At 42.2% G+C, this 23,751-nt stretch overlaps 1 protein-coding gene across 3 annotated transcripts in view; it reads left to right on the top strand.

Moving 5' to 3' along the window:
- The window catches only part of CADM1 (cell adhesion molecule 1), a 344,772-nt gene that overhangs the window by 290,642 nt on the left and 30,379 nt on the right, over positions 1–23,751 (top strand). For 2 of the 3 annotated variants that reach the window (XM_075909410.2, XM_075909409.2), the window contains exons 7-9: positions 665–837; positions 5,793–5,858; positions 20,396–20,428. In XM_075909410.2, coding sequence (XP_075765525.1) covers positions 665–837; positions 5,793–5,858; positions 20,396–20,428 — 272 coding nt within the window. The remainder of the gene's footprint in view (positions 1–664; positions 838–5,792; positions 5,859–20,395; positions 20,429–23,751) is intronic. The other variant, XM_075909411.2, reaches the window with a different exon arrangement.

The following is a 23,751-nucleotide window of genomic DNA, read 5'->3' as shown; positions in this document are numbered from 1 at the left end:
CAGATGAGAAAACAGACTGCCAAATGAAAAAAAGGGGGTAATTACGGGTGGGGAGAAAAGAGGCAATGTTATTTCCAGCTGCTAAAATGGTACTAACAAACAGTGGAGACAAAAATGTTGCAAATGAGTCAACTGTATCCTTTTTCAGAGCTGTTTAAACTTGCTAAAATGTGTCCGTTTTATTAAATTAACGTGGTTTATAATAAAATGCTGTTGAAATTTAATTCAGGCTTAAAGGGCTACTGTGCATACATGCATAACCCATTGACTGTAGGCCTCAAGCTTTCGGGTATGTGGGATTTTCCCCACTAATTAATGAGATAATTATCTTTTGGTGAGGTCTCTCTCCCTGGTTTAGTGTGAAGCAACACATCAAGACAAAGAATAGTAATCTCCCAGGGAATTGTTTCCAATTGGCAAAGGATAAATTGTAAGTAATGTAAGTGCTTCAACATATGGGATGTGAGTGTTTCAAAAACCAATAACAAGAGCATGCACTAAATAGTATATCTTATTCAGGAGCATCAGGAATTTCACATTTCCTTACCATGTCTTTTTTGTCTGTCATGTGATGTCGTATTTGAATGTGGATGAAACGGTGAAAATACCAACTTGATTGTCAGAATTGGTAATGCAATTGTTTCTTTCTCCCCCTCCTCCCTAGGCCTACGGACATGAAATGGTTAAGAGTAGATGATGAGATGCCTCAACACGTTGTAGTGTCGGGTTCAAACCTTCTCATTAGTAACCTAAACAAAACAGATAATGGTACATACCGGTGTGAGGCTTCAAATTCGGTGGGGAAATCATATGCGGATTACATGCTGTTTGTATACGGTACGTGAGAAAAAAATGCCATTCTACTAGACTCATTTACACATAATTGCTACATACCAGTAACTAAAAGCTTTTGAAAAAGTAAACATTTTGCTTAATGCTGGAATGTCTGATAACATCCAATGCATCCTTTCATTATATTAGGAGGTGCTGGGAAAGCATTTCCTTCCCTCTTTTCCCTGATGCTAGCCTCCGATGCAGAGCCTCTTACATTCAAAGTCTAGTAAGTGACTACTCCTCGGAGCTGTCATTGGAAGCTTGCTGCAGAGGTGGGATGTATTGCACGATGCGGTACAGCAAAAAGTCAAGGCTGAATTTGAAGAGGGTGCGGGAGGTGCTGATGGAGGTGGGGGGCTTGACTCGTCCTCTCTGACAGCCCTGAATATTGTAGGACTACTCCCTAGTTTATTCCCCCACGGTGTCTTATCTAATCTCTCGTGCGATATCTGCAGCAGTGGTACTGAATATTTTTTTCTCTCCACTCTGTTTTTAGCAAGTTAAATTACTGAAGAATCAGTGAGCATATCCAGATAATTACAAACCAGTAAATAAGCTGGAGGAATGAGATGTCTTAAACATATCCATGGCTGCCAAACAGATACTAAAACATGCCTCAGCATCCTTTTTTTTAAAGTGCTATTAAGTATCTACTCTAATTCTTCAGTTCCTCTGCATTATTTCACCATCACTTTAATCCCTGTTGTGCTCTTGTTATGGAGGTCGGGCATATAATGAAGATTCAGTAGACACTTGAAGAATGATCCTCAGTCTAATTATGAACAATTCCCTAGGGCTACATGCGTAAGGCTGGTTCTTGAGGGAGACTTAAGATGCATGGTTTTTTTTCCTGCTCTATATAAACCCTGGCACCTGTAGTGCATGCAGGTGGTGTGGATAGACGGAAAGTCCAGCAGGAGAGCCAATGGTAATCAAGCCTGACTCCCTACAAATCCCCTTTGAGTTCTCGCAAGTATTGATAAGTGCTGACATTTGAATGACTACAATTCAGGTTGTATTGCTTATAATTTTGGAAGCCTGCTCTGGTTTGAAACGTGCTCCACGTGACCCCCGCTTAGAACAGTACAGCTAAAGTCTCTGGTACTGAGACAGGTCAGACAGTTTGATTGTCTAACATCTGACTTGTATGGCCACATATTGCTTCACACTCATGATGTTTTAGTCCTTTCCAAAGGGAGCCCCACCCCCTTTAGAAATGTATATACTGATCATTTCCAGTATTTTCCCCTACAGTGCAAATGAAGACCTCCGCTTTTAAAATGAATGTTAACTTAATAAGAGAGACAACCAGGGATGCTGGAACAATTTCGATGCTGGGATCCATGAACTCAAACTGTTTCCTGTATATAATGGAAGCACCTCCTGATTTGAAGTGGTTCCCATTATATAAAGGAAACAGTTTGAGTCCATGGATCCCAGCATCGAAATATCCCACAGTGATATTTCAGAGTAATTTCTCTATGGGGGGGATGGCAGGGTCATTCATACTGAAGTTTCTCCATTAGGGCAATAGTGAAATGACCTTGCAGCCCTAGAAGGAATCAACTCTCCAGACTAAATAATGACATGGGAACATGTGAAGCAAAACATGCTCATTTCTTCAGTGCTATCGCACCTCCTCTGTATAAGTATCAGAGGGGTAGCCATGTTAGTCTGAATCTGCATAAACGATGAGAGGTCCCGTGGCACTTTACAGATTAACAGATTTATTGAAGCATAAGCTTTTGTGGCAAAGACCCATGTCGTCAGATGCATCTGATGCAACAGGACTTCTCATTGTTTCTCCTCTGTACAGGATTCCTTGGATCGCTGCATAGACTACCTGTCCCATAAACAAGGATTTTAAACAAACCTTAACTTGTCTCAGTCCAGTTCCTAATGGGCTTATCTTGGGAACAGCCATCAATGGCTCTAGCTGGAATCTCTGGCCTTTTCAGACCAAGGATTCCGTCTCCTCTAGGAACTGAACCCCCTTCTGAGTGTGAGATGGGGCCTAATAGTGACATTTTCAGAGCTCATGTTTGCACACACCATTGTGGATTTTGCTGTGTGAAGATGTTCAGGGGCCAGGGCTGTCAGTGATGTATCAAATTCACAGGAAAAGACTGCAATTTAGTTATTTTAAAAGGAATTCCAATTTCCCAGGATTTTTAACCTGTGCACATGGTGCAGACATACGACAGCTGTGTAGCTTGTGTGGTCTGTCGGGGTCCGTGGTGAAGTAACTGGCCTATATCCCATCATGTTGAGATTCTGTAAAATCAGGATTGCTTCAGTAGGGCTCGATAGCTTAGATCAGTGTTCCTTAAACTTTTTAAGACTGAGGAACACCAAAAAATAACTTTTTTATGAGGAACACCAAGACTTTTTTGTTGAGGAAAAAAGAAAAGTCACCTGCCCCTTTCAGAGCGGCCATTTTGAATTCACTTGTTCTCTGCGGCACACCTCTGACTGCCTTGCAACACACCGGTGTGCTGCGGAACACAGTTTAAGAAGCACTGGCCTAGATTGTATAAGGAAGTTCCTTGATGCTATACCCATTCGGCCCAGAAATTCAGAGCAGTTGGTCTCATGGGAGTGGATTGCTCAGGGTTCCCTTCTTTAGTGCACTGGAGCACACTCTGACCCAACTCAGCATTACAGAATAAAAATACAGTGCTGTGTCCTGTGTGGGAATGAATCGACAAAGGAGCACACTTCTTCATAAAGCGTTCATGCCTCATATGCCATCACCACCTTGGATCTCTTTTCTCTGCATCTGGCCTATGGGAATAGAATCTACCAGCCTAGTGCAAAAATGCATTCAAAGGTTTCTGTACTGCTAGCCTCTCTGCCTGTTCCATGGATAGGTAGGACTTTCTTTCCAGGTCTGTCAATCCTGGGACTTTGCCCCAGCACCAAATTGACCTTGAGTGAGAATATGAAAATAGGGTGATAAGCCTATCAAAATCACAATAGAGTGTAAACACTGGAGCTGTGACTATCTGACATGTCTGCTCTATTCCACCTCGTCAGGATTCAGCTCCTTATAAAGTTAATATCCATGCATGTTTAAATAGCATTACGTCAAAGAGACTTCCGGCAGTAAGAACCTGCAAAGTGATAGCTGCTGAGTTGTCCTTGCCACCCCTTTCTGCTGACTTGTTACAAAGACGTTGAATCACATACAAGATAATACAAACTGAAAATGTTGTTGCCTAAAAATTGATTTCACAGGGTGCATGACCGGACACATTTCCCGGAATCTCTACTGTGATTAGCGCATGAGACTAGACAGTCGTCTCTCCCAATCAGTAGGGACAAAACTGTCAGTAGCAGTTTCCCCCGGAGGAGACAGTGAAACAAAATTCAGTTGGTTCTCGTCCTCAGTGACAAAGGTTGATGATTTTCTTCTCCTGCTTTGCTCTGTCTCCACTGGTAATAAAGCAACATCAGTGTAGTACCTTGTCAGCCTTTCCCATATTACGTGGATGGTGAAGAAGCTGTCTAATAAAGATATGAACCCAGATACTGCAGCTGCAAGAGAAGGACAAAATGTTTAAAGATGTTCTTCATGAATGATCATTTTCCTTTAGCAGACTTCACAATGAAGCTTACTCCAAGGTAATGTTTCTTAGCTTTCAGGAAGTGGTACTGAACACAATAAAGGTGTAGCATATAATTAAGGCTTGGATGTATTAATTAGGGAATTCGAGAGCTCACTTGGAGATAAAAGAGTAGCAGATGTGTCAGTGATGAAAAGTTGACATGCTTTAGATAAAATTTAAAATCAAAAGCCTATGAACCGTTTCATGCTCTATTATTGCAGAATGATTCCTTAGTTCAAAGTCTTGCTGACTACTTAACACATTCAGTTTGATCATTTTTGGGGGCATTGATATACATATCCTTTTTTTTTTTCTTTCTCATCTTTTCTCATCTTTCCTCCTTCCCAAATAACTTTTGTGAAGATATGGCACTCTATGTGGCATAAATATTTTATGCTGTATATCCTAGCACATTTAGATGGCTTTAACAGGTCAAGTGTCTTCTATAAATTCTTGTGAACGAAGAAAAAAAATCTTTGGTTTTTCTGATTTTCTCATCCAGGATGTGATATTAACAAAAGCTAGGGCTGCATTAAAATATTGATATTTATCAGTCACAGAGATATTGATTTATTTTTTAAAAAGTCTCAATAAAATCGTGCATGCTTTGAACTTGATATTTAATAGTGACATTCTCATTTCTTTGTATTTATTACTCGCTTAGAAGTAGCTTTACATCCTGCGGAGATGTATTGATGGAGGAAGAATAATGAAGTTAACAGTTCTGGAAAAAGAGAATGAGAGAGACTCATCTGCTGTGGATATTTAGTCTGTTAAGCGCAGCAGGAATTCCCCCTTCCCTACCTGAATTTTCAAATGTAAATGTAGAAAAGTGACAAAGCACCATTGTCTTTCTTTGTACATAGTAAATTGTCCTTCTTGTCGCAGGACGTTTGTGGTTCATTTTTCTTATAGCGCTCCCATTCCATCTCTCTCTCTCTCTCTCTCTCTCTCCCATCAATGACTAATTTGTGCTAGGTTTTGGTTTTTTTGTTGTTGTTTGTTTTTTATTTATTTATTTGTTTGTTTGTTTGTTTTTTTGTTTGTTGATTTGTAAAAGACAGACCAAGAGAGAAATTGGAGGCCAGATCCCTTCTACTGACATAAGTCTTGGGTGTAGTTCCATTGTAGTCAATGTGGCTATGCCTCTTTACAGCATCTGGGGTCTGGCTCTGTCTTTAAAGCCAGTGGGGAAGTTTTTTCCCCTGGTTTTAGGGGAATAATAAAGACCTCAAACAGTCATGCTGCTTCTCAGTGTCCTTACTTCTCTCTTATCATTGTTGATCATTGTTGTGTTCTGCTTGTTTTTCTTAATTTGCCTTTTTATTTTCCTTTTTATTTTTTATCCAGATCCCCCCACAACTATCCCTCCTCCCACAACAACCACCACCACCACCACCCCTACCACCATCACAGGTATGGTACCTTCATAACCATTGGAATGTGTTTTGTCTTTTATGTCTATAAACAGAATTTGAAGCCTGGGGGGGTGGGGAAATGACAAATTAATTTATTTTTCTTAACATACAATTCTTGTCCTGGTGTGTTATAATCCAAAGGCTCAGGGAGGTGGACAGTCTTACTGCAGATGTTCTTGGAACATGGGAACAGACATGACTAACAGTCCATTTAATGCAGGACTGGTGACTAATATCAGCTATTTCAAAAGAAGGTATAAACACCCCTGTAGCACATCTATATGGTGAGCAGATCTTAAATACCTTGCTCACCCCAGTTAATATCAATTACTGAGCAATTTCTGCCCACTAGCATGAATTTTATTGTTTGTAACTTTATCCAACCAGTATAAGTACAAATGCTATTAGTTATTTGTAGATGTTGCAACTATTTCTGAATTTAATAAGTTAGCTACCTCAATATCCTGCAACAGTAATACCATCAACTAGCTCTCCTATATGAGCCCCCCTCCAGGCAATTTTGCATCTAATAATTAAAAAAAAATCTTTTCACCTATTTAAGTTGCATTTTAATTTTGAATTCCTGTTTTCCTGTATTTTGGGACAAGGTAAATAGGAAACCCCAACTTACCTTACTACGCCACTCATTATTTTACATGTATCCATCATATCCCCTTGCATACCCCTCCACAGTAACTAGATCTGTCTTCCCAAGCACTCCTCATAAGGGAGGCATTTCTGATTACTCCTGCTCAACTATGCCTCTGCTCATTTTCATTGCCATTTTCTGATTTTTTTTTTAATTTCAGCTCCTTTTTTTTTCTCTTGAGCAAGAGGTGACAAACTGACCACAATACTGGAGTTGAGAAAGTTGAGAAAGTACCATCAATTGCAGCGTAATATATTTATCTTTGACTACCACTGTGCCTTCACTTAGTCACCTTTAGCTCCCTGCTGTTCTTACACCCACTCCCTGGTGATTTTACAGCTAAATCAGAACTCACAGGTGTGGACAAGTAATTTAAAACCTTCCTTCCGATGTGCCTTAACATGCTCTTGGCCACAGTGTGTTTCATCTGCCATTGTATTGTTCAGATTTTCCATGTCACTGTCTTTCTCCTTCCAGGTTGTTAATAAATACCAATGAACTTCAGAACATGCTGGTATTAACTTTTCCCACATTGCGAGCTGGCCATTTATTTCAGTTCTTGTCTTTTTCACAACTTTTTATTCCATAGTGTATCTGAACCTCTCACCTCATTGTTTGAAAGTTTCTTTTGGAACCTTTTGTGGGGCATGTTTTTCTCAAATGTCTCTCAGTCTAAGGGAAAGACTGTTATACACTGTTTTCAAAGAACTTTAAATGCTCACAGGGGCTAACTTACCCTTACAGGATCCACGCTGCTTTGACCCTGTTACATTATATTCACATGGTGCTTTGTAACACTAATAATGTTCTCATCTTTTTACCTTGGAAATGAAGTAAGTATTGTGAGCATGTAATTTTTAGACTCTGTATAGAGGGGTACTCTACTGAGCTAGCTTTCCACACTTAGTATTGTAGTTGTTTCTAATAATAATGTACGTGTTTGTAGCTCAAACATTTCAATTGTTGCTACCATCAAAGACATCTCCGGTAACCTCCACGCTGATTCTACAGATTTTAATTCTCCAACTTCTCTCTTTGGGTGCTCTTAGCTTCCTCAATCTCTTAGTTAGCCGAAGGGTGGCTCTTTTTTTAATAAGTGTCCCTGGCTCTTGGTATAATTCCTCCTTAGTGGCTGTTGAACTTGATTACACAGGTTTGACCTCGCTGGTCTGGCACTCACAGGACCCGAGCTGTCCTGGACCAGGGGAGATCAGTGCTCCTCTGCTGGCTGCCCTGCTCTGGGTTCCTCTCCTTGGGGCTGCCTGCCCTGCCCCTGGCCCTGCTAACGCTGGCCCAGCATGGCTCCTTGCCTTGCTGCCCACACGCTACCCCAGAGTCTCCCGTGCTTCCTGGCAGGTACCGCTTGGCCACAGCTGGCCCCACTGCAAGCCAAGTTAAGCTATTTCAACTTCCGCTACGCAGTTGATGTAGCTGAAGTTACGTAGCTTAATTCAACTTGAACCCTGCTGTGTAGTCTGACCCCAAATGAAATGAATAGATAGCAGGTTTAGGCAAACAAAAGGAAGTATTTCTTCACGTAATACACAGTAAACCTGTGGAACTCCTTGCCAGAGGATGTTGTGATGTCCAGGACTTTATCAGGGTTCAAAAAAGAGCTAGATAAGTTCATGGAGGTCAGGTCCATCAATGGCTATTAGCCAGGATGGGTAGGAATGGTGTCCCGTCTCTCTTAGTCAGAAGGTGGGAATGGACGAAGGGGGGGCCATCTGTGACCTCTGGGGGCACCTGGCTTTGCCCACTGTTGACAGACAGGATGCTGTGCTAGATGGACCTTTGGTCTGACCCACTATGGCCGTTCTTACGTTCTAAGCAGTTACCACTTGAGATAGGCAGGGGACAGATTTATTCAGTAAGAAGAGGGGCCAGTTCTGAATAATTATGTATACATACAGTTATGTATGTGAATAATCACATGCACCACTGATTAAGCAGATGTCTACTCTGCTGTTTGTGCATCAAACTGGGTGCCCCTGCAGGAAACCTTTTCTGCTTAGCAGCCATGGGGAAAAGATCCCAGGGAATCTGGCTTCTAAAACAGAGTTAAAAAATGTTTCCTCACTGTGTATGCTTAGCCATAACCCTCAGCAATTAATCTGACTTGACCAGTGCAAATGGTGCCAGACTGTATTAGTAATGATGTGCTCTGTTCTGCTCTTACCCAGATTGTTGGGAACTTTCCTGTTGGCTGCGATGAGGGCAGAAACAGGCTTTTTTCTCCCAAACGCCTTGGTTTCAATATAGGCTTTCTGTCTGTTTCAGTCTCATTCCGCTGCTGGCCTCTCGGTTTGAGATTTGAGGCCATGTTACAGATGCACTTTCACCTCCTGATCCAGGAGTTATATCTTCTCTCAGCACAAAATGCCTTTGTGCTAATGAACGAGCTAGCACTGAGGCGTTGTTCAACTGAAATTGCTACTAGAACAACTTTGTCAAATCCCTCTCTTTGATGGATGTGATCTCGCAGAGCCGCTGTGTCTTAGCAAGCAGCTATATATGTATTTATCTTATCCTGAAGGCTCAATATCTGCACTCATGGAATTTAACATTTGCTCCTCTTTCCAAATAGATTAAAGGTTACGGAACTGAACATTTTCAATCTCCATTTCTACAGAGACCAGTCTACTAAATTTAACTGGGAACCCAACTCTTGACAAATGGATATAAAAATTAATTTCCACTCTTCCCCCTGCATTGTTTAGTTCATTGCAGCCCCTGTTAACCTTAGAAACTGCAGCGGCCAAACACCGCTGAGTGAGTTCCTGCCAGTTTATACTGAAGGTTGTCTTCTTTGTAGGGAAGGCTTTGGTAACGGAAATCCATTTACAAACTGGCATCATTGCAAGAATTGCAGAGTAGTAGTAGTGTAGAAAGACGACTTAAAAGCCTCCGGAGAGAATACATACCTGCAAATTTGATTGCCTCCAAATACTGAAATGTTCTCAGATAGCAAGGGAGGGCAGACTTACTGACCTTCCGAGCCAGGTATGATCTTCAGAAGTTTGAGGCCCACGGCGTGCCTGCCAAGACCTGGAGCTCCAGCCCTATAAGACACACTTGCCAGAGCTCAAAGCTTCAGCCTCCCTCCTGCTGAAACCCCAAGCCCTAGCAGGCACCTTCCATGGGGTTGAAATCCCAAGATCACCTTCCTAACAAGGCAGGAACCATGGGGTCTTCCTGGCCCCATTCTGCTAAGTGGAGAACTTCATGAGCCGTGTTTAAACTTCACAAGAACTGCGTGTGGCTCTCAGGACAACGTCTGGTCCCCTCGGCACGTAGTCCCCAGTACTGGTCATCGACTTTGTTCAGAGGCGGAAACCCCCAATCCAGGGGAGATTTTATCCCAATTATACTTCACCTTCTCTCCCTTCATTCTTCACACCGGCAGAGGGCACCCCCTGCTGGCATTGCCTGGAAGCCGAGGGCGGTTTCGTCTTCATAAGGAAAATGAGCCATGTCGGATAGAGTTTTCCTTTGCAGCGCTCTTGCTCTCTGCGTTTACACTGCACTGCTTACCACTGGCCCCTGGATCAGACCCTGACTCATTTTTTCTACTGTAAATAAGAATGGCCCTCTTGCTCTTAGACACGTGCAGTAGGTTCTTTAGCCGGAGTCTCCAGAGACAAACACCCATTTTAACTATTCCCATAATGCAAAATGTCTTAGGTGGTACACCAATGAGAGGAAGTCATGCTGTCTGCACCAGAAAGCCTGCATTGTTACAACAGATAATACATTTTGTTACAAAATAAAATCCCTGAGCAGTGCAACGTGTCCCCTTGCCAGCTAGCTACGGCCATCATCAGTCACACTTCACCAGCTAGCTATGACGAGCCTTCATTGTCCAGTCTGCTTTCTGTCCATCAGACCCTCTTCTGCCTCGTCCCACCTCACCCCCACACACACTCCTTTGTATCACTCCTGATGTGACCGTGAAGGCTGCTAGCATGGACTTGACCTGAGCAGGTGTAATGAACTCTTAAAGCTGTTCTCTAGTGTTGGGAGAAGTTGCAGAGCTTCCCAAATAGCACAACTTTTAAACTATTTGCTCTCTCTTTGTTGCTTTGCTATTTCAGATTTATTGCATGGTAGTTTGATCTTTTCAGTATCTACACTGACCATCTTTTTCTGACCATCCTTTGGCATTTCAGCTGTTATCGCTGGCAAATCCTTTTTTATCATTTCGGATTGTCCTCTCGGCTTTGTTCATTAAGATATACAGTACGATATGGCAGAGCAAACTGCATAATTTAAATTGCCCCTGGTGTCCTCACTTGAAATACTGGTTTTGGACAGCAGTTACGTCCTGGGAGATAAGAGTTCTTAATTAAAAAAAAAAATCCTTCCCTTTGGGCATAATGTAGAATAAAAAATTGGTCTGCCTAGTAAAAAAGTTTTACCCCCATAGGGCTAATTTTCCTTCTTTCACCTTAGCACATAAACAATTAATTGTTACCTATACAGTCATGTTTGTTGCTTCCTCTGCTGTTGTCACTTAAATTTAAGTTTTAAATTAATGGAGATTACCTATCTCCTAGAACTGGGAGGGACCTTGAAAGGTCATCAAGTCCTGTCTTCACAGCAGTACCAAGTACCCTCCCTGACAAATTTTTGCCCCAAATTGCTAAGTGGTCTCTGCAAGGATTGAACTCACAACCCTGGGTTTAGCAAACCACTGAGCTATCCCTCCCCCTTTGCTTAGAACATAACAGCAGGTTTACTTCCAGAGAATCTCTAGCGTTGCAGATTATATATTTGACCTGCGTGTCCCATTATAATTTGGGCAGAGACCCAAGTGCAATCCTTAGAGCCCTGCCAATCTGTGGATATCCGCTTTGTATCTGCTGGGATACCCAGTCATGGACCATTGTTGCATGTGTGGGTCCTGATTTTGTATTCCCACCGGGCTCTGACAATCCTGTAGCAGTGTCAAAGCCCCCATTCTGGACTGGCATGTTTCAGTATCAGATGTATGAAAACATTTTTTACTTTGAAGGAGTAATGGAAGGATAAACACAATTGTTTATGTGCTAAGGTGAATGAAACCTGGAATTTCACACTTAAATATTGTGTAGGCTAAAGCTACACTGCTGGTACCTAAACATTCTAAGGATTTACTGTCCTCCCAGGTGAATTCCTGTGAATAGCACTGGGTTCATATCTTAAATAACTCTCTTCCTGCAGGCAGGGTTGCCAGGTATCCAGTATACACCCGGACAGTCCGGTATTTTCAGCTCCTGTCCGGTAAAAAAAATCAGAGAATACTGGACACCGAAGATGTCCGATATTTTCTGAATTTTTCCCCGGCCAGGAGGCGAAAATGCCGGGCACCTGAAAACCCTATAAACACTCAGCGCCTGGCCTCCTTCCCTCCCCTGAGTCCTCCCTGGCCCCCAACATTCCCAGCCCCCATGTTTACTTGGTTCCCCAAGGCTGCCGGCACAAAATGGCTGCCGACCAAAAGATCTAGGGGAAGCAATGCTTTCCCCTGGGTCTTAGTGCACAACTTCTCCCCTATTCCTGTCCCTGCACTCAAAGGGGACATGCTGTTTTATTTTAAATTCTTCCCCCCCCCAACAAAAATTTTTCCCAGTGTTTTTTTTTGGGGGGAGGGGTGTTTGGTATTTTTGTTTCAACCATCTGGCAACCCCTACCTGCAGGACAGGGGAAACGTCGACTCCCAAAGTGTCAGTGGAAAAGGATTTTTCCCCCATATTTGTATAGGTATCTAATATAAAAATGGGAACTCTTGTATTCACTTACTAAGAAAAGGCTTGCACCATTTTAAATTTGGTATTCGCAGCCTAAAACATTCACTTAAAATGGTTGGTTTATTCCTGCTACAAGTTGGTCCTTTTCCCGATTTCAACTGCTAGCATGACAATTACAGGTGCATAGGATTTCTTCCAAGAATAATCCAAAAAGTTTATGGGTGTGAAGAATGCAATAAAGGGCATTCTTTGCTAAAAGGTATTTTGGGCAATAGGTTTGTGGGAGGTTCAGAAACAGAGTGGATTAAAGGGTCTGCATATGTTCCTGCGGCTGTGGATGAATGGCGTTACATCTGTATCAGTGGCTGTGGAACTGATTAGCCTACCTGATCAGGTACTATAGCTGACATTTGTGATGTCAGTGCTGCAGTTCAGATGGAATTTAATGGATAAATGAAAAACTTGTTTCTCTCCCGTGAAATTCTACAATGAATGATGGTGGTTAATTCCATGCTGGACAGGTCAAGCTACAGATGGCCCCAGCAACAGTTTATTTTCTTTTCTGAATGCTGCTTTAAAGAGGCAGCAATGTACACAACTTGAAATTTGAAAATCGGAAAGCATGAATCTCAAGATAAGAGTCACACATCGCTCTGCTGTCTTTGGAAACTTGGAACATGCACAGACCAAGCCAGGTGGTTGGTGCCATGCAGTGCTTCCCAAGCCAGTGCAGTGATTTACACCGCTGAGTCATTCTTTCCCCAAATTATTTATTGTATCATTCTTAGTGTCTGCAGAAACTTCCCTCTGTCCCTGATAGAATGTCAGGTTAATTTACCATTAACAACACACTCCCCTGACATTTTCATCCAATATGTGACCACATTAGAGGGAGAGAGGAAGACAGAATAACCTACATACCTGCAAAGAATTATCTTAAGCCCATTTTAGACCACCACGCTGTCAATAACAGCCAGAACACTTGCACTTGCTTGTTGCTCATTTGTGATGAATAAAGTGCTGCAGCAATCATTTTTACTTAATTGTGCATCTGCAGAAAAGGTGTCTATTTTGAAGCAAGAGAGCAGAGGGGAAAATTCCCAGAATGCTTATTCCACCTCTCTGGAAAGAAGTATCTCCATTTTGTCAAAATTCACAGGTCTTCCCCACGACAGTTGGTATATTTGTTCATGCTGTAGGAAGAGTCCTCATTGTAGAATAATAACTATTACAGTAAAACTCTGATGGTCCGGCATCTGATGGTCCGGCACTCCTGATGGTCTGGCAACATCAGGAACCCGGAAGTGCTCCGGGCAGCTGGACCATTAGAGCTGCTCTGCCCCCGGCTTCCCCGATTCAGCCACTGCTAAAACTGACCAGCGGCTGAATCCGGGAAGCTGGGGGCAGAGCAGCTGGAGTACTGCCGGGTAGGTCCTGTAGTGCTGCCCCTCAGGGCTGCAGGACCAACTCGGCAGCGCCCCAGCTGCTCTGTCCCAGGCGTCCTGATTCAGCTGCTGTTGAAACTGACCAGTGGCTGACTCCAGGAAGCCCAGGGCAGAGCAGCTCTGCCTCGGGCTTCCTGGAGTCAGCCGCTGATCAGTATCAGCAGCAGCTGAATCAGGACGTCTGGGGCAGAGCAGCTGGGGTGCTGCTGGTTGGTCCAGTAGCGCCGAGGGGCTGGTCAGCTGCTGGTCAGTTTTAGCAGGCGTCCCCAAGAGCAGCTGGGGTGCTGCCGGGTTTGTCTCGCTGCGCCAACCCGACAGCACTGCAGCTGCTCTGCTGTAGGCGTCCCGGATTCAGCCGCTGCTTCCCCCCCACCCAGACCCCTAATAGCTCCCCCTTCCGATAGTCCGGCATATCTGATAATCCGGCACCCCCTGGGTCCTAAAGGTGCCGGATTATCAGAAGTTTACTGTATATCCCTCATCCTGCAAAGAGGTGCCAGGGCAAAAACATATACATGTACAGAGCCCTTTTGACTTGCGGGAGCTCCCTGAAGGGTCTCTTTGATTTTCTTTGCAAGGCTGGGGTCTATGGGTATGTCTACACTTGCACCCTCTTTTGAGAGAGGGATGCAAATAAAGACATTTGAAATTGCAAATGTAAATACCCTGTGCTTCATTTGCATATTTGCATTATGGCGCTATTTCGAAATAACATGCTGTTAAGACACGGTTATTTTGAGAGAAAACCTTTCTCTCGAAATAATTGGGAAACCTCATTGTATGAGGAATAAGGGTTATTTCGAGAGAATGGTTTTCTCTCGAAATAAACGCGTCTTAACAGCGTCTGTTATTTCAAAATAGTGCTATTTCGAAATAGCGCCATAACGCGACTATGCAAATGAAGCGTGGGATATTTAAATCCCGGCTTTATTTGCTATTTCGAATGTCTTCATTTGCATCCCTCTCTCGAAAGAGGGTACACGTGTAGACATACCCTAGCAAGAGTGCATATTGTAGGGCTTTTGGGAAGAAGTATTAAAAATCCCAGATGAAGTTGCAGCACCCGTTCTAGATTGTTTCCCCCCTACTACACCAACCTTCTCGGCAGATTATTTTTGTGAAACATCTGGTCTGCAAATGAAGCTGTCTCTGGGGCGCAGTGCCGTACACCTCTGCACAAGCTTTGAGCGCAGGTTGGAATTACTTTACAAAGAGTGATCTTACAGCCTCCAACATGAAGCCCATTTTCTTCATTCTTCTGGGAAGACTTTAGAGATAAAGAAAGAATGGCTGCAGCTCTGCATTATGTGCAGGCTTGAATTCACCTCATCCTCTCCCCTGCCCCATTCAGTTTAATTGAAGTGTAACATAAATGAAATGAAACTAGGCATTAGGTCAGTGGAAATTAATAGCTTTTTTTTTCAGTATTTCTTTTACTGTCTTTTATGGAGTTGAACTAAACCAGAAAATAATATTCTTTTCATAAATACTGCGCATTCATTACTTAGTGCATTGCTGTAAAAATGGTAACATCAAGGGAACCCAGGCTTGTGCTGGCCTTTTAAATTTGAAGTAATCTGAAAAAAGCAGATGGAACACGATTTCAGTCAGTCTGATCAGAAAGCCTATTGGCGCCTTTTTTTACTTTTAATTAAGGAAATATACTAGAAAGGAACTACATTGCGTTTGTCCTTCTTCATATGGCTTAAAGTAAAGACCGACACATGAAATGGGTGGAATAAAGTCTTATGTGCCCTTTTGGATGTCGCTGTTCTATCCATTCTAGTATGAGATTTGTTTTTAAAACCCGGCAAATCTGTCATTTCTTACGAGGTAGGAGCAGAGCAGTTCGGTTGGAAGTTGAAAAAAGCATTTTAGTTTATGAATTTAATTTTGTTCGGAAGATTTTTATTTTCATGTGTGGTGTTCATTCTGTTCAAGACTATGGACTAATTTATGGATTAGTTTTAAGCCCTCTGTTTTTCATGCTCAATGAACAATTTTAAGTTGGGAAAGAAGCCATATGAAAGAATTAGAATGCACCACAGTGGAGCTAACATGCCACTGTTTCAACTAAATATGGTCCAGCTACCTCTGAGGCAATGTTTTTTGCAACATAGCTAAATAACTGGTGTGCCAAGGCTTGAATGTTGCCAATGATTTCCCATTTTGCAAATACTTTCATCTTCCACCCATCATCATGTCTATTAGAGTTTTAATTCATTCAAGACATAGCTACAATAAATTGACTGAGTGATCCTATGACTGATCCTTAAAAGGAAATCTTTATTAAGTGAAATATGCAACTTTATACCAACAGAACTCTTCCTTTCTGGAATGCCATGTTGAATGATGCTCATAAAACAGTCATCTAGCACAGTCTCAGAAATTCCAGACTCCTGTACCTCTTTCAGGAATCTGATTTGTATACCCGAAGTTTCATTTCATTTAAAAACTACTTGCTTGAAAAAATCAGACATAAAAATACAAAACTATCGCACAGTGCGCTTCTACTGAAAAATTGCTGACGTCCTCATTTTTATTATATAATTGTATAATACATCAATTGGAATATAAATGCTATACTTACATTTCAGTGTATAGTATATAGAGCACTATAAACAAGTCACTGTATGAAATTTTAGTTTGTACTGACTTCAGTAGTGCTTTTTATGTAGCCTGGTGTAAAACTAGGCTAATGTCTTAGTGAGTCAGTGTACCCCCTGGACGATCTCAGTGTACTCCCAGAGGTGGTATCACTGATCTCGTGAACACTGGGGTGATTATGGATGTGAATAACTGGGAAGGCACATTGGTTATTTTTACTATCCCATATAAAAATTTTTAGCTGAATCTTACTAATTAAAATAGAGACCAGAAACTTCTTATTCTTTGTTCTACCTTGATATGAATCATAGAATTCTGGGACTAGAAAAGATGTCAGGAGGTCATCGAGTCCAGCCGCCTGCCCAAAGCAGGATCAATCCCAAATAAATTAACCTAACCAGGGCTTTGTCAAGCCGAAACTTAAAAACCTCTAGGATGGAGATTCCACCCCCTCCCTAGAGAATGCATCCCAGTGCTTCACCACCCTCCTGGTGAAATAGTTTTTCCTAATATCCAACCTATACCTCCCCCACTGAGCAATGCCTTTACTCCACTTCAGTGTTTTGTTACAGTCTTCCTTCTGTTCTCTTTGCTTATCTCATAATAGAAAACATCAAGTGTTCATTTTCATAAAATTCATGTGATTGTAGCAATCACCCAACGCTATGGGAGCTGATCAAATGCCTGCTAAAGATGTTAATTGATTTCACTGGACTTTAAACTGCAAACAATGACACACCTCTTCTCTTCAGCTCTATGGGAGAAAATTACATTTTTTTCTCTCCAGAGTTTGGGAAGTAAAGTAGCTCAGTGAGGTGACACGGTTCTTCTCAGTATGAAATAAAACTAAAAGTGGACCATTCTGAAATCCAGAGAACAATTTTAAAAACATAAAACAGTTGTAAAACCATAAGACATTCCAGAAGCAGTCCGCACAGTATTTCCTGTTCCTGGTATATTTCTTCTCTTACATGGAGCAGAGCAGTAGTGTTCTTGAAAGTGATTTATACCATTTTGCATATACTCACAAAGGAGCATGGCAAAAGGCTAATTTTCTCTCTCTCGTGATGCAAAATAATCTTTCTTAAGTGTGTTATTTTAAATCTTTGAACATGAGCTCATTCCTCTCCAGTGCAGCTTCATACCCTGCCTTACAGGAAGTAAAAAAAAGTGTACAAAATCCTTGTTCTGAAAGAAGATGGTGGAATTGAAAAGGACCTCCAGAAAGCCCTTTAATTGGTCTGTGTTTCCTGCTGTAATCATGCAATCCATTTGCTAATCATAACTTTACCATTCCAGCTGTAGCAAACATGTTGTTTGACTTGGATATTTGTTCTTGCTTATAATGGCTTTAAAACGTTATTTTTGTAAGCTGTTGGTCTCTGTCCCCAGAAGAGGAAGCGAGATGCACTGTCCAGTTCACGCTGTTTCTTGACTAATATCTTTTCCAGCACATGAGTCCAAGTTTGCTTCTAGCACAGTTTTATTTAATCTGAATGCTGACATAACTTTTTTTTTTTATTGCAGGAAGACAGTAAATTGTGGCTATTTGTAGATGCCAAGATGATAGCTCAAGAGTTGACACTCAGTTCTGTAATTCCTTCTAAACAATGCTCCCCTTACCACCTCCATTTTCCCCTTCGCCATTTGCTTGTTTAAAATGAGGCATTAGCTGGTTCCAAAAAACAAAAAAACAAAACCCAACCACCCCACTCTTGTTCTCATTTTTATTTTGGAAGGCTTCCGTACTGCCTTCACCGAAGTTCCCAGTGAGAACAAGTGCTGGAATATTAAATTGGATTGCCAAGATAAGAACAGTGTACATTGGCACTTGTAGTTTGGAGCAAACTTGATAATCTGTCGTGCAAATCTTGGTGTAGAGTTTGTTAAATTGTGCTTTTTATTTATTTATTTATTTTTGCTTTGATATTTAAAGCGTGCAGAGTTTGAATCTGTAAGTATTGTGTACTCCTTGTCTGATCCTCGTCTTCACTGATGGGCCAGAAATTCTAACATAGACTGTCCTTAGCTAAAATACAGAGGAGAAGCCCTTCACTCTTATTCTGAATATGTGGAAAGACTACAATTCCTATGGTTCTGAGGAGAGCATGTTAAGTGAGGGGAAACGCCTGTGTGAAATTGTGTACTGTCATTATGAAACTAAAGTTCCTGGCTACTTTACAGAAATTATATGTTTTAGAGTGCCGCCCTGCACTTTAACATATGCTTTTGTTCATTTAAACATTGCCTTTGTTGTCCAAATGTAGTCCTTTGAAGCCCCTTTCTGATGTGAATGACATCTGTACTTTACTGAGGGTTGGAGAACATTTTTGTAGGTATTGACCATTTACATCCCAAACAATCAGCCTACGTAGCATGCAACCAACAAATGCACATAGTAACAATTTTTTCTGTCCAATTCAGCTTAGCAGTGGAAGGGTGAAAGTAGAACCAGGTATTGGTCAATGAATGGAGATGGATTTCTCCATTTACTGAATTGGGCTAAGGTTTGGGTTAATCATAGAGGCTACGTCTACACTGGCATGATTTTCCGGAAATGCTTTTAACAGAAAAGTTTTCCATTAAAAGCATTTTCGGAAAAGCTCGTCTAGATTGGCCGGACACTTTTCCGCAGAAGCATCCGTGGCCAATCCAGACGCGCTTTTCCGCAAAAAAGCCCCGATCTCCATTTTCACGATCGGCGCTTTTTTGTAGAAAACAAATCTCTGCTGTCTACACTGGCCCTTTTACGCAAAAGTTTTTCGGAAAAAGACTTTTGCCTGAATGGGAGCAGCATAGTATTTCCGCAAAAGCACTGACAATCTTACATGAGATCGTCAGTGCTTTTGCGGAAATTCAAGCGGCCAGTGTAGACAGCTGGCAAGTTTTTCCGCAAAAGCAGATGATTTTGCGGAAAAACTTGCCAGTCGAGACACTGCCAGAGTGTTATTGCTGAAATGTAAATAGGCCCAGTAGAGAAGGGATTTTTTTGTTTTGGAAGATAATTTAGTTGCCAGGGCACTCAGTTGAGGTGGAAGGAAATCTGTCCAAAATACAGGATAGTCTTTTGAAAACTGTCTATATAGTCCTATTCTCTCAGGGAAGAGGAGCAGTGCTGATTTAGATAGCAAAGCCATAACTCCAAAAAATATTTCCCAAGCCTTTCATAAAGCTTTGCAGTTTGAAGTGAAGCAAGTTTCCTAAACTGATAGCTTCAAGGCTAGATGAAAACAATGCCATATATTTAACTTGTAACATATGACACTCAGCTTCCTGAAAAAATAAATGCTTTCTTCAGAGCTTAGCATAAAAGACTAAAAAAGGATCAGAGCATAGCTGATCTTTCTCAGGAATTGGAGGTCTCCACCTGCTGTCTCAGTAATCTGTGAAGTCACTTTTCAATCAAGTGAATGTCTCACTGGTGCATGATTCATTAGAAACCAAGCTAAAAGGCCACCTACAAACTGAGTATGCAGTTCTGAGTAATACCATATGCTCATCCTCGTCATCTCCCTGTTGCTTAATTGTTACCTCCTCAGCCACCCTAAAATGAGCCGAATGCCAAAATTAAACCCTGCAGTATCTTGGCATCAGCTGGAGGAGGGGAAATTTGAGGAACTGGCTGATTGACTTCTGGTTTGGTTATGAAGGAACTGGGGTAAACAGGCTGAAGGGGAAGACTTTAGGGAAGGCAATGTTTGAATGTATGAAACCATATTCAGGCTTTGGGACTCTGTCCTAGTTTTGTGCATGTGTGTGTTGTAAGTACTTATCAGCCAAAGAGTTGACCCTGGTGGTATTCCCCACATTTCATGTTCCCCTTCGCTCTTGACCACCAGTAAATATCCTCCTGGCACGACTCCAGAAAAAACAAAAGAATTTACTGTTTTCCTCAGGCTCACAGCTTTTGAATTCAAGGCATGTCCTCTAAACAGTGCAACTCACTTCAAATGCTTTTTGCCTTTCATTTTATTATTGCTTGTCACGCAATGTTCTTTGAAAGCTTGCTCATATATTATCTGTTCCATTTTTTCCATTTTCCCTTTTTTTGCATGCCGTTCCTCCTGTTTCTTCCCTTCCTACAATCCTCTGTTCCCGTGTGTAGACACAACGGCGACGACAGAACCGGCAGTTCACGGTTGGTATCACATTCCTGTTTATCTACTTTCTCAGCATTGCTGAGTGGCAAGGCAAGCTTGGGGGAAAAAAGGGAAGTGTAGTCTTCAAGGGAAATCATGTTTCAAGTGGACTGATCTCATAAATATAACATAATTTTTAAGGCATGAAAGGATGTCTAGTCCTGTCATTTCTATTGAGTTGAACCACCAATTGTCCTAGACTTGCCGCAATTCCCAAAACTGATGGAAATGGCATGCATATAAGAATAGTACAAAGGGAGCGACTGATTTCTAGTAATCCTTATTACTGGGGTAATCGCATCAAAGATTAAAAAGAAATCTGGCTTTTGAAAATATGAACTCAAATTTAATTTTTTAAGAGATGCATAAAATTTTCAGTAGTGGTTTTTTTTTTTGGTTTGTGAAGAACTTAAGGGATTTAGGTCTGTTGGAGACAAGTGATATTTTTGATATTCTGGAGACGTTCTGCAGGAGAACCTCTCATCGCATTGATCGAGAGGAAAGTTCATCACCCCTTGGAAGGGCCAAAACTATCTCCTCTACTGGTCATAGTAAACAAGCTCTTCTCCTCTGTAGAAATTTAACAGCTTATCTTGTTCCCTATTTTTAAACCATGTTCAAATATTCACTTCAGGCCAAACCTCCAGCATATAAGATCTTGGCACAAATTACTTATTTTTAAAACAAAATGACACCAACCTGACAGTTCTACTGAATTGTGATCCAGGAGTAGAGGGATTAATATTTATTCTTTATTTTTTTTTACTTTGGTACTTCAACTGCTCCATGTTTCACCCTGAAGTTTGATAAGCCAGCACATCCATAATGTGGAATAATAACCTTTTAATGAAACATTTTTGGCAACAGTGAAGGGAGGGGGACTAAGAAATTGACGCCGTAATAAAGTACAATGCAAAAAGGAGGAAAACAGTTCCTTAGCCCGAAGAATCTATTTTACAATACATGTTTTCAATTCATTCAAGCAGACTTTTTAGTATATTTTCATATTATTCATACACTGTGCACCTCTCCCTCTCTAGTATTATGATGACAAACAATGTTCGTTAAGTGCTATACGTTTTCACAGGGATATAGTGGTTTTGCCTAGACTCCTGGCAAATGAATTGATTACTAGCTGCTGCAACAAGAGAAGCCATTGTAAAGTAACCAAGCCCCAAGGACCTCCTAAAACAAAGACTACATTGAACAAACTTTCAAGGTCAGAAGAACACACACAGTTATGGAACCTACTGATCATTAACACAGGAGGAAAGATTCAAAGATTAAATAGGAATACAGTGGTATTCTGCAGGCTTTTTGCGCAAGAACCTTTTGTCAGAAGACATCTTCTGCAAAAATGTCTTGTGCAAGAGAGCGTCCACACTGCAAAAGCACATCGAAAAAGCAATGCACTTTTGTGCAAGAGAGTATCCGGACTGCCTGGATGATCTCTCGCAAGAAAGCAGTGATCGCTATGGACAGAATGGCCACCAGGGCACCTCTGCTTTTCCTCTTCCCTCTTGTGCAAAAAAATCCTCTTCCCCATCCATACACTCGTGTGCAAAAAGGCGTTCTTCCTTGTAGAATAAGGATTACCTATTGCACAAAAACCCTTCTGCTCTTTCGATGTACTTACCCAACAACTCACTTGAGGTGTGGACGCACTGTGAATTTTTACGGAAAAACAACTGTTTTTCCGCCAAAACTCTGTAGCATAGACCTAGCCTTATTGAGGAATCAAGTGAGAGGTTCCTTTTGAGATTCCTACGTCAGGGCACCATTGTGCTCCACCACACTCCAATCCGAGTCTTTGAGTCAGATTTATCCAGAATGTCCTGAGTGAGCGACTCAGCAGCCAGCCAGGCTTATTTCTATCGAGTTGGTGGGCGAGGCAGCAGACACGCTCCCCGGGGGCAGCAGGCTCCCCGGAAGGAGTCGGGCCTCAGACAAAAGGGAAGGGTCTCCAGCCAGCCCTTCTTTGCCACCTGGGGCTGCGGCCACTGCTGTTGCCGCTCTGTCCATAGCAACTGGGAGCCCTGAGCCTCTTTAAATCACCTGGTCCTGACGGAGCTGCCCTTTCTGTGTCCCACCCCACCCCCATCATGGGCCTGTTGTAGGTGCGTTATTATTACTCTTACTTTATGTTAAACAATTTAAAAGCCCTTATACTATCGGGGGTACTGTTGCTGGCCAAACTCTGACTGAGAGTTTGAACATAGACCTCCCTGGGAGCACAGTCAGGCCAACATAGCTCCTTTGGATATCCTGGGATATTCCTTCCGCCTTCGTGGGCATCCTCCGCTCCCTGAGGATCTCTCTGTATTTAGCATCTGTTTACCTTCTCCTCCATTCCTGCTGTCTCTGGGCTGCAGAGCCTTTATCCTCTGGCAAAAGACGACTTTACAAGGCGAGTGCATCCTTTTCCTTGAATAATTAGAAGTCCCTGGAGGGATACAGGGAGGCTGCATGAGTTTTAGCAAGTGCCCTGTCCACTGCTAGGACAAGAGCAAGGCTGCTGATTATAGCACATTCAACAGCTGGTGAGATCACCAAACAGGTCCTGCTACACCTGCAGTTCAAAGCAAAATCATAGAATCATAGAGTGGTAGGACTGGAAGGGACCTCGAGAGGTCATCGAGTCCAGCCCCCTGCCCTCATGGCAGGACCAAATACTGTCTAGACCATCCCTGATAGACATTTATCTAACCTACTCTTAAATATCTCCAGAGATGGAGATTCCACAACCTCCCTGGGCAATTTATTCCAGTGTTTGACCACCCTGACAGTTAGGAAATTTTTCCTAATGTCCAACCTAAACCTCCCTTGCTGCAGTTTAAGCCCATTGCTTCTTGTTCTATCCACAGAGGCCAGGAAGAACAATTTTTCTCCCTCCTCCTTATGACACCCTTTTCATAGAATCATAGAACCATAGAACTGGAAGAGACCTCAGAAGGTCATCAAGTCCAGCCCCCCTGCTCTAGGCAGGACCAATTCCAACTAAATCAACCCTGCCAGGGCTTTGTCAAGCTGAGACTTAAACACCTCTAGGGATGGAGACTCCACTACTTCCCTAGGGAACCCATCCCAGTGCTTCACCACCCTCCTAGTGAAATAGTTTTTCCTAATATCCAACCTGGACACTTCCCACCACAACTTGAGACCATTGTTCCTTGTTCTGCCATCTGTCACTTCTGAGAACAGCCTCTCTCCATCCTCTTTGGAACCTCCTTCCAGGAAGTTGAAGGCTGCTCTCAAATCCCCCCTCACTCTTCGCTTCTGCAGACTAAACAGACCCAAGTCCCTCAGCCTCTCCTCGTAGGTC

This window comes from Pelodiscus sinensis, chromosome 25, assembly GCF_052426305.1.
Source record: "Pelodiscus sinensis isolate ZL-2025 chromosome 25, ASM5242630v1, whole genome shotgun sequence".
Lineage (NCBI taxonomy): Eukaryota > Metazoa > Chordata > Testudines > Trionychidae > Pelodiscus > Pelodiscus sinensis.
Note: the sequence above shows the minus strand (reverse complement) of the source record. Positions and strands in the feature narration are given on the sequence as shown.